At 42.6% G+C, this 12,224-nt stretch overlaps 1 protein-coding gene across 3 annotated transcripts in view; it reads right to left on the reverse strand.

Annotated features, from left to right (window-relative positions):
• The window catches only part of MICU1 (mitochondrial calcium uptake 1), a 227,210-nt gene that overhangs the window by 35,054 nt on the left and 179,932 nt on the right, over window positions 1-12,224 (reverse strand). For all 3 annotated transcript variants that reach the window (XM_019538568.1, XM_019538566.1, XM_019538565.1), the window contains one exon: window positions 9,985-10,122. In XM_019538568.1, coding sequence (XP_019394113.1) covers window positions 9,985-10,122 — 138 coding nt within the window. The remainder of the gene's footprint in view (window positions 1-9,984; window positions 10,123-12,224) is intronic.

The following is a 12,224-nucleotide window of genomic DNA, read 5'->3' on the forward strand; positions in this document are numbered from 1 at the left end:
CGGATCATGGTGGACCCAAGGCCACAACTGGCCAGTTTTGCCAAGAGGTGATCATGGGATACCAGATTGAAGGCTTTTTTTCAAGTCAAGATATATGACATCAATCTCTTCTCCCTTGTCCAGGTGATAGTTCACCTGGTAGTAGAAGGAAATGAGATTGGTCAAGCAAGACCTACCCACAACAAACCCGTGCCAGCTATCCCTTAGGATGTCGGCGTTGGCCAGTCCATTAAGGATGGCCTCTTTAATAAACTTTTCTAAGACCTTCCCCAGGATAGAAGTCAGGCTGATGGGTCTATAGTTAGCCAGATCCACTTTTCTCCCTTTCTTGAAGAAGGGAGGAACATGTATGCAGTCAATTTGTTTAATCTAATTGTAGGGAAATTATTTGAACTCTAAAGACACTGTTCAGATGATTGAGATACAATTCTCCTTACAATTTTTATGATGAAAAAAGAAAATGTTAGATTCACAAGATTTAATAGGCTATGGTAGGTTAAATTTGTCTCCAACTCCCCCCCCCCCCAACATCATGACACTCAAAGGATTTCACTTTAGGCTCTTTAAGAAAGCAGCAACATGGCATAAGGCACCTATTATTTTAGGTATACGGTGAAGTCAAAGTAAGTTAGTGATCTATCAGGATAAAGATACAGCAGTACTGTACAAATAGTTTAGTAAAATGTGAAATGAAGAGATTTGGCCAAAAAATTCTCTTTCCACTAAATGTGGTTACAATGTAAGGTGCTCTGACTGGTATGGAAGTTTAGTGACATGAAATTACTGCAGAGTGTCAGAGCAAAATTTTAGATGCTGCCAACACAGAAGATTGAGACTGACATGCATATTGGACTCTGTGAGTGGAAAGTTCCAAGGCTCACCCAGCCCTTGCCCCCTGGGTGACCTGCGGACCTGTCAATCATTGTTGACCTACTTTCCCCACAGACACATGGCTCAGATTGTGTCTGACTGAGCATGTGAGAGCATGCTCAGTCAGAACCTGACATGAGGTAATCTAACTAGAAATTTCTCTGTGGAGAGCGTTCTGATTGGCCATTAAATTTAGATAAAAGTTCAGTGAGCCCCTCCCTCAGGGGGGGAGATCGTGTTAGCTGGAGACAGAGGCTGGTGCTCCAGGGACTGTCTCTCAGTCAGGCCTTTAGGCCTATTGATCTCCTCCCTCGATTTGGCACTCTGTGTCCTTAACTGATAGTGATTGCGGCTTTGATTCTTCGGCTTTCGATTAAGTTCTCGCCATCCTTGACTACGATTTGGATTCTCCTTATACTGACGATTCTCCGGTTACTGGACTGTTTTCGCTTTGGCCTTGGCTTCGCCTCCGGATCACCCTCGGTACCTCGATGCGACTCTACTTACTTGGCTTTCGACCTCGACTTTCATCATCGACCATCCGTTTGTCCATTGGACTGGCGTCACAACCCCGGTTATTGACCTACGTGTTACAGTTCTGTTTGTCTGTTTACCCTGTTTCTCAGCTGTTGACCAGCCCTGGGACTTATCCGACAGGCTTGCCCTGTTGGGGAACCTCGTGGGCCAACAGACCCCTTCGTTGTTCTCTGTTGTTAATACTGTAACTGAAGACATCGCTGCCTACACCTAAAGCGTAAGTTAAATAAATTCATCTTTATTCAAATCCACTACGGGTCCATATCTCCTGACTCCACGCCAATAATCCCACCTGTCCATATCTGATTGCCACCCCGGCCCACCGTGACCTTGGGGCCCGATTCATTCTGTTCAGTTTACCCCGACACAGAGTAGGCAGTGAAATGGATGAGTGGCTGTAGCACCTAAAAGGTGTGAGATCCATGAAAATAACAGTAGGTACTATATGTACACTCTCTCTCTACAGTAAAGGAACTGGGAACAGCTGTTTCTTCTGTAAATGTTGAAAGTTATAAACAAAAGAGCAGGGAGCAATACTAGCATCAAGGTTATGGAATCTCAAGTGCAAGGTTATGGAATTTCACTTGTTTTTTTTCTAAATACTAAACCTGCGCCCATTTACAATAGAAGTTCCTGTAATTCCTATCTAGAAAACTCAAAAGGAAATTAAAATGATTATCTCCTCCAGTCTGTCCCTCGTTCTTTTTAACAAAAACGATTAGGGATTTCAATCAAACACATTAACCCAGTTGAAACAGTTTGATTCAACAGAAATAAAAAATATCTTTCGTTATTGATGACTGTTAACAAATCAGTAGAAGATACTTTGCTCTAAAATTACTGATAACTTTGGTGAAAATAATTTGCTGTTTTTCTTTTAATATAATCATGTGTGAGGATCCTTCTACCTAATTACCTGAAATCAACAAAGTTGCCAAAAATATTATCTGTGCCCCAGGATAAAGAAACTACCGCTCCCATGATAGCCATGTTAGTCTGAAGTCAGGCCCATGCTGTTCACCTCTCTTCAAAAACTCTTTATTGTTGCTTTTAGGAGACATGTAGAGGCACTCAAATTAAAAAAAAATCAGGCTATCCATCCATCTCAGCCTTGCATATCACAGTTTCTACCACTTTTGTTCTTACCAATATCAAAAGCAATCTGGTAAAATTGTTTCCTTTTGAATATGAAAGTGAACATGCTTAATGTTTTTGTTTGGTTCAGATTTTTTTTTAAATTTTAGTAAAGGGGTAAATAATTGCTCATGTCTTAGCTTCCTAGACGTTGTTCATTATGTAAACCAAAAAAGACACAAAGTACAGAAAACTGGGAAACAGGACATAAGGGGCATGTCTATACATGCACTTTAATGGATATTAGTCTATTTTGATATGCATTAAAGCATCATAAAAACTGTTCTCTTAAGCTAAAAAGCATTAAAATAGGCTAATACACCTGTTTCTAGTACCTCACAATGGAGATGATAGATTTAATGCGCATTACCTAAAGCGCATTAAATAAACATGCAGACGCACCCAAGGAGTTCTTATTTTCTTCTAGTCTTTCTCTCTCTCTCTCTCTCTCTCACATATATATATACCTAGTTCATCGCATAATAATTTTCCATGAAAATCTAATAATTACCTTTAACTTAAGGGAGCTAGATTACAGAAAGAGTAAAGCCTGAGATAACACTGGAACAGGCAAGTCAGTGGAGACAAAATAAGAGTCTTGTGTAATATCAATGTATTGGGTTAAACCACAAGGGATTCAAAAAGTTGACATGACTTCCAGACATTAAAACGAAAAGCATGCAATTTTGAACTGCCACTGCAGTTGCACTAGATCTCATACTCACGGGGAGGAGGGGAAGATAGATACAAAAGTATCTGGCGGTTCACTTCTTCTACATAAAACTCTTTTGCATATAGAAGTCTCTCTGAGACTAAGGCCCTACAGTATGCCAACCTCTCTGAGACAAAATGGCCCTACAGTATGCCAACCTTTTTATGAGCCACATGGAAGAAGAATTCCTCAAGGACTGCACCATCAAACCCTTGCTATACTTAAGATATATCGATGACATTTTCATCATTTGGACTGAAAACCTGCAATCTTTGATTGAGTTCCATCAGAAATTCAACAATCACTATCCCTCCATCCGACTATTTCTTGAATACTTCAGCACCAACATCTCACATTATGATCAGTTTCCAGAATGGCAAAATACAGACCATGTTATACAAGAAACCCACAGACCAACATACATATCTGCACAGAGCCAGCAATCACCCTAAACACACCAAAAAAGCTGTGATATACAGCCAAATCCTCACACACTACTGAATTTGCCCTGAGGAGAACACCTGGGATTGCCACCTCACCAATCTTAGAAAGGTTTTCACCCAACAAGGACACTCCTCCAGAGAGACAGACTGCATGTTTGAAAGAGCCACCCGGATGCCGCTTGAAGAATTGCTCCAGCACAGAAGAAAACCCCCTCACAAATTGCACACCGCTGGTTATGACATGTCACCACTCCCTCAAACTCATATAGAAAATCCTCAAACAATTGTAACCCATACTAGAAAGAGACTCTCTTCTTAAAGAGATCTTCCCAGAACCACCTATCCTAGCCTTCAAATCGAACCTCGCTAACTTCATCACCAGACGCAAACTTCCTCAGGCCCAGAACACACCAAATGGATCCAGACCATGCCATGACAAGAAATGCAAAACCTGCCAACACATCTCCACCACCCCCCACAATTACTACACCCCATAACAGAGCCATCAGTATTCCTGGTTCTTACAGCTACATCTCCATAAATGTAATATATCTCATCCAATGCACCAAACGCCCTGATGGAAAATATACAGGAGAACCAGACAACAACTGCGCACCAGAACGAACGCACACCGGAAATCCATCAAAGACAAGAATACCCAATTACCTGTGGGGGCACATTTCTCACAAGAAAACCACTCTGTCCAATCTCTCAGTTCTAATCCTCAAAGGAAACTTACAAAACACTTCTCAGAGATGAGCCTATGAACTTCATTTCATCAACCTCCTGGATATTAAATATAATGGACAAAATATAGACACTGGATTTATGACACATAATAACCTGCCTGACATTTAAGTCCCCAGGTACCTCTCCACTATTTAACAGCTACATTCAATCTCCCTTCTCCCTGCACCCAGCCTGTCTCTTACCCACTGACTCCTCAATTTACATCTTCACTGACTGCCTTGCACGCATACCAGCCCAGCCTCTGGCTTCTTTACTTTTCATTCCATCCAGGAAGAGCACACACCAACTGCAGAAACTTCCTCAGCCCGACAAAGGGTTTTTAAACCCAAAAGCTTGCTTAAAATTTTTTTTTCCAACTATTTAATTTGGTCTAATAAAAGATATCAGATTCACCTAAAGAATCTTGTCCGTCTCCGAGACAAAAATCTTAAAGATTAAATCTAAAAAAGAATGTAGTAGTCTTTATTAGATCTGACTTGAAACAAAACTCTACCCTTTGATCCCCACTTCACCTTCATTTGAGCAGCCAGAGCACTTCATCAGCTTACATACAATATTTAAGAATTGCTTAGATAAGTTCTGCCAGTTTGCTTTTCCCCAAATGTGCTAAGCTCTCCCCACTGCACTATTCTGCCAATACAGCTCTGCCGTGACTGCATAAATACAGAACTCAGGGATTTTTACCACCGTCTCATCCTAGTCTACATGGGGTATTTTTGGGGGGTGCCCAGAATTTAATTTTATGTTCTACTTGTGCTTTAAAGGGGAAGTTATTCTTAGATTTTGCGCTCTCTCAAAAATGGTGTTTATCTGACATTTTGTTTTTGTTAATGTGGAAAAAAACCAGTTTTTGTTTTTATATAATTCTAAAACAGCTGACACAATTTCACAGAATTCATAGACATTAGGGGCTGGACGGGACCTTGTGAGATCTAATCCAGCGCCATCATAGGCAGGAAGTCAGCTGGGATTAAGTGAGCCCAGCAAGAAAAATATCCAGATGTTTTCTGAAAGAGTCCAGAGTAGGTGCTTGCACCACCTCTGGGGAGAATCTGTTCCAGACCCTGGACACATGCACTGTAAAGAACTTTTTCCTTATGTCTAGTCTAAATTGGCCTTCCTGGAGTTTGTGGCCATTAGACCTTGTTATCCCTTGGGGAGCTTTGGTGAACAGGTGTTCTCCCAGGTCCTGATGTATCCCTCTTATATAATTGTAGGCTGCTACCAAATCACCTCTGAGCCTTCTCTTTTCCAGACTGAAGAGTCCCAAATCCCTCATCTTCTCCTCATAAGGCCTGCCCTCCAGGCATTGGATCATATGAGTGGGTCTCCCCTGGGTTCTCTCAAGCTTTTTCACATCTCTCCTGAAGTGGGGGGCCCAAAACTGGACAAGGTACTCCAGCTGCAGCCTCACCAAGGCCAAGTAAAGCAGGGATGACATCCCTGGTTTTGCTTAAGATGCATTGGGAGATGCACGCCACAGTTTGGTTTGCTTTGCTAGTCACAGCATCACATTGGTGACTCGTTCATCTTGTGGTCAATCAGGACCCCCAAGTCTCTTTTGGTCATGGTGCTAGCAAGCGTAGCACTGCTGAGCCTGTAAGTGTATTGAGGGTTCTTCCTACTAAGGTGAAGCACCTTACACTTCTCAACATTGAAGGCCATCCAGTTTTGGTCATCCCACCTTGACAGCATGTCCAAGTCGGCCTGTATCCCCAGCCTGTCTTGCAGTGCGACTGCCCTCCCCTATAATTTGGTGTCATCCATGAACTTTGCCAGTTCGCATCTGACTCCCGACTCAAGATCATTAATGAAGATTATAAAGAACACCAGCCCAAGTACCAAGCCCTGAGGGACTCCACTGCTCACTCTACACCGCGTTGATTTGGTCCTGTCAACTAGTACTCTTTGGGTCTGACCAGATACCTAGCCATTGAACCGTAAGATGATCAAGGCCACAGTTCCCCAGCTTAGCCATGAGAACATTGTGGGGAACTAGGTCAAAGACTTTCTTGAAATCCCGATATATGACATCCACGTCATCTCCCTTGTCCAGGGCTCGTGTCACTTGGTCATAGAAGATGAGGTTGGTCAGGCAAGACCTGCCAGCCACAAAGCCATGTTGGCTGGCCTTCAGAAGCTTGCCTTCTGTTAGTCTGGTGTTGATGAATCCTTTGACAATTTTCTTTAGGATTTTTCCAGGGATGGATGTCAGACTGATTGGTCTATAATTCTTTGGGTCATATCTCCTCCCTTTCTTGAAGATAGGGACCATGTTGACCCTTTTCCAGTCTTCTGGGACCTCGCCAGAGCACCATGAATTTTCACTATATCTTTGCCAAGCGGGGGGGTGCAATGATGTCTGCCAACTCCTTCAAGACTCTCGGGTGCATTCTGTCAGGGCCCGCAGACTTGTGAATGTTCATATTCTCAAGGTGTTCCTTTACCTGATCCACATCAATTTTGGGCCTGTCACCTACCCCCAGGCTGGTTTGTGTCCTGTCTGACAGTGTGATACCTTTGGGAGGGTGAAAAACTGATGCAAAAAAAACATTTAGGAGATTAGCCTTTTCTTGGGTGTTGGATGTCAGCTGCCCCATTTGATCCCGCAGGAGCCCAATGCTATCTTTATTATTTTGTCGACTTCCCACATTTAGTTTGCAACTTCAGTGAAGTCCACTTTTCAGCAGTGTTGCTGATGTATAATGCATTTTACTCGCTTGTGCTGGTAAAGGCCATAACTTCTATGAAGCTCATATCTAGTTCTTGAAGGATGCTTGTTTCTGACGTGAACAGAACCCCATTTGGACTTCAGTAAAATGAGCACTGTATAACTGATGGAGCTTATGGCTGCTATGAACCTCATATTTCAGGCCCTCCAGTTTCTCCCAGCACAGTCTAGAATACTTTGATTATGATCTATCAAACTACAAAGAAAATTTTCCATCACAGTTTTTCACGCTTTGATGAATACAGAATTGCCAAGGATAGCAAATTCATGGTAAATTCATAGGTTCATAGATGCTAGGGTTGCAGGGGACCTCAACAGATTGAGTCTGACTCCCTGCCTAGGCAGCAAAGAGTGCTGGGGTCAGATGATCCCAGTCAGATGCCTATCCAGTCTCCTCTTAAAGACCCCCAAGGTAGGGGAGAGCACCACCTCCCTTGGAAGCCCATTCCAAATTTTAGCCACCCTTAACATGAAGAAGTTTTTCCTGATATCTAGCCTAAATCAGTTTGTGACCATTGTTCCTTGTTACCCCAAAAAGCACCCTGGTGAACAGAGCATCTCTGATCCTTTGCTGTGTTCCCCTAATGAATTTGTAGGTGGCCACAAGATCACCTCTCAGCTTTCTCTTGTGGAGGCTGAAGAGGTCCAGGTCCCTCAGTCTCTCCTCATAGGGCTTGTCCTGTAAGCCCCTAACCATATAAGTGGCCCTCCTCTGGACCCTCTCAAGTCTGTCAACATCCTTCTTGAAATACGGCGCCCAAAACTGGACGCAGTACTCCAACTGTAGTCTGACCAATGCCACAGGGGGAAGTATCACCTCTTTGGTTCTATTGGTCACGCATCTGCTGATGCATGATAAAGTGCAGTTAGCTTTGCTGATTATTTTGTCACACTGACAACTGAACAAAGACATGCAAATAGAGTCAGATACCCTTTTTTCCCCCCCCCCCAGAGGCCCACAACATTTACAGAGTGAGAGAGGCAGAAATTAACACTAACAATATAAACATAATGGGCTAAGTCAGTGATTCTCAACCAAGGTGCTGGGGCATCTTGGGATGCCCTCAGGTCCTTTGAAGGGTGCCCTGAGGTGTGAAGAAATAAGTAGATCAGCTAAACATGTACATGCAGGCTCAGGCTTGTCCCTGCCTGGATGATCCCAGACTTCCAGTGCCCAGCCCCTTTGCAAGAAGGTTAGTACTATAATATATAAACTACTTTTTGAAACTGGTGCCACTCAATTCACAAACATTATGGAGGGGTGCCTTGAGCCTAGTGAGTGTTGCCTCAAGTCAAAAAAAGTTGAGAGCCACTGGGCTGTCTTCCCACAAATTAGAGCAGATTTCCATGCTGGGGTTTAGACAGTAGCCAACCTGGTTAATGTGGCAAGTTGAATAACCTAATTGTAATAATCCCCTAAGAATCTTTACATCAGAAAGGATTATTATAGTCTGCTATACCCCAGGGCTTGAAAATACCCCAGTTCTTCTACCACAATCCTGAAGCCAGGCTCAGAGAGAGAAGCAAGAGAGACTGGACCACACTGGCTGTGTACCAGCAGAGGATTTCCTATACCATTTGGAGGCTGCTTTAAATGGCAGGGTAAAGTGAACATTAAGATTGGCCTAAATTTGGTCCAATATTTTTTAAAATATTTTGCATCACAAAATTGGCCTAAAACAATTAAAAAATAGATGACAGTTTATTTTTATAAGGAAGTGGTTTCAAATCAGTCAGGTCTACTAACCAAGGAATCGGAGGTCTTTCATCAGTTCCCATTTAGGTTAATTGTAATAGGTTCACTAACTAGTTAATTAAGAAAGGAGAACTATCAGTCTTCATTGGAACAGGCATGAAATTCTAACACAGCAGTAATTTACCACCTCATGCTTTCATGATCAGATAAAGGATGCCCTTTCATTTTAAATGTTTTATTCTAAGGGCCTTTTCTTTAAATTAACTACTTCAGAAACTGGAACCTTTACCTCTCAAAATTATGAGTCTAATTCCTATGATTTATTTTTCATATATATTAATAATAAAATGATAACCTACCCAGTCATGTTACACAATTAATCCAAGGTCAAGTCACTAGATCTTTAGTGTTTATTCAGGCTCTGGACTATGGGTTCTATCCAGCAGGGGCCTTAAATTAAAAGGTGACATCTGCATCAAACTCATTACATATGCACCTAAATGATTATCATTGTGTTCCTGCAACTGTAGCACACATACTTCTGGTTAAATGTTTTTCTTCTGGGAAGTTTACTGCCTGAACAGATTGCAGGAAGTCTAATGCATTCCTCCTGGAAACCATAGGTTAAAACTAATCTATGCCAGTCCTTGGTTTGAAAAGGAAGCCACTTCCTGAGTTTAGATCATATAAAATATGAAATACCCCAGTTCCTTTGTTTATTTCCAGCTATCAAGTCTTGTTTAACTTCTCAAATATATTTTAGAAGAGCGCTGTCCAACTTCAGTGGGGCTGGGGGCCACAGCGCGCAGGCCATACGTTGTGGGGGCAGACCCCCGGAATCCCCCTCGTATTCCCCACTGAGCAGGCAGGCACCACCAGCAGTGGCACAACTTCCTCCTGGACCTTCTCATGCCGTACAAGCCCCTTAGCCCACAGGCTGCCAGTTGAACAACCCTGTTTTAGACAAGTAAGCCTCAGTGGAAATAAACATAAGTACTTTAAGAGTGAGTTGTTGCAGTATAGTCATACTTTGGCTCCCATTTCCAAGTGCAGTATACCATGGGTATAGCCATCAGAGCCTGAATCTTCCTCTGTTGCCCAAACTACTAACCTCTCCATCCTGAAAGTGTTTCTTGAGCTGCTTCAACATATGAATAAGCTTCTTGGACTGCACTCCACTGTAAGCCAGCAGCATGCTACCAAACTGACGCTCAGTGATCCGCCCATTTGCGGGGTCATGCCGTTCAAACTAGAAGAGAAAATCAAAACCAACAGCACAATATTAAAGCAGAATTCCATTTCAGCAGGAAACAGTTGTTTTATTCAGGATGGACATAAACATCTACAATAAGACAGAGGTAAATGCTGTTAGCAGGGCTTTCTAGAAGCAACTCTAATTATGTTGAACGTTCCCATCTCCATCAATAAGTCAGTATTTTTTCTACAAGTGAATGCCCTTTGGAAATGCCTTTATCTTGATCTACTTGTTCCACTACACAGAGGAAAAGCAGGTTGGCTGGGAACAAACGATTACAATTCAGGATGGCTAAATCTAATAAAAGCCAAACCAGATTTACTACCTAAGAAAAAAGTTCACGCTTGTGGTAAAATTTGGCATCACAGGTTTCTAAGGCTACAAGGTAGAAGTTGAGCAATGCTATAAGCTTCATGCCACATGCACCAAGTCTTAGAAGCATCATGGAGAAACCAAACTGCTGCTAGTAACGCTTTCTCACATTACACTCCTGCACAGATACATGAATAAAAGCACATGCATGCAATGAAAAAAAATCTTTGTGTTCTGAAGGGCTGGGGGAAAGAGGGAAGGAAAGGGAAGGGGGACATAGTTTGGTGGTCAATAAGCCAGGAAGAAAAAAATCTTCCTTACAAGAAACAAAGTCTTTCATCACTCCACCCTCTATCCCTTTCTATTCCAATTTCCTTCCTCACTCTCTTGATCTTACTACAAAAGCCTTAAAGCAACACGAACCAACAAACAAACAAACCAACTCTCCAAACAAATGAGACCCACCATGATGCTACAAACCATCACTCTGATCATTCTGATGGTACATTTTAAACATTTCCCTCCAATCCCTTGCTGAACTTGTCTATTTGGATTATAAACTGGTTGGTGCAAACATTACTATAACAAGAAAGAAGAAAAGTAAATGAAAACTTACCCTGTCAGTCCTTTGACATAAGTTTGTTAAAGCTACCATTTTCCTAGTCAGTAAATGCTAGTAACTTTGGGCAATTTGATGTCTGTTAATATCTGTGCAGGTAAAATCAAAATGATGAATTTGTCTAATTCTCTAAGAGCTGATACCACAGAGTAAAAATCCACAAGGCTATTAAAGCAAAGTAAAGCCAGCAGCTATCCCTTAATTTCCTGGCCCCACAACAAACACTTCCATTAAACATCTCTCTCTCTCCCTTTAGAAGCCCAAGTAAATAGACTTGCTGCACATCATGAATGTTAAGCTCAAACTATCAGAACCATGTATGTATATATCCTGAGGGAGGGTGCTCTTTGCCCCATACTCATTTTAGCAGCCAGTTACATTTAGGTATAGGGCACCAGGCCTCAGCTTAAGGAGCCTGTTCAGGCTGTTTTTTAAAATTTCATAGGATCATAGGAAAGTAAGGCTGGAAGGGACCTCTCAAGATCATCTAGTTCAGGCCCCTGCTGAAGCCAAGACAATCTGTGACTAATGCATCCCAGCCAAGTATGTGCCCAACCTGCTCTGTACTCTATTTTTGTTCAGAAAATTAAAAAAAACAAAAAAGAAAAAAATGGTAATCATGTTTATCTACTCTATTTTAAGGGGGATAATATGGGAATCTCTATATCAGGGCAGGCAAAATATGGCCCGTGGGTTGGATCTGGCCCTCCAGGCAATTCCATCCAGCCTGTGAGCACCCACCAATTAATCATACCCCACCCAGCCCACACGCCTTGCTCCCATCTTGGTGTACAGAAGGGCCGAGCCCAGCCAGCATACAGCTTCTGGGCAGGGCTGGCTGCTACCACTACTACAGCCAATGGGGGACCTGTTCAGCTTCCCCATCCTCCAGCAGCTCCTCCTCGTAGTTTCATAGTTTCTAGGGTCAGAAGGGACCTGAGTAGATCATCTAGTCCCACCCCCTGTCATGGCAGGAAAGAGTACTGGGGTCAAATGACCCTGGCAAGGTGTACATCTAGCCTCCTCTTAAAGACCCCCAAGGTAGGAGCCAGCACCACTTTGCTTGGAAGTTGGTTCCAGTTCCTAGCCGTCCTGACAGTGAAGTAGCGCCTCCTGATGTCTAATCTGAATTTACCCTTTGCCAGCTCGTGACCGTTATTCCTAG

The sequence above is a fragment of the Crocodylus porosus genome, unplaced genomic scaffold, assembly GCF_001723895.1.
Source record: "Crocodylus porosus isolate Cpor-Errol unplaced genomic scaffold, CroPor_comp1, whole genome shotgun sequence".
NCBI classification, from domain to species: domain Eukaryota; kingdom Metazoa; phylum Chordata; order Crocodylia; family Crocodylidae; genus Crocodylus; species Crocodylus porosus.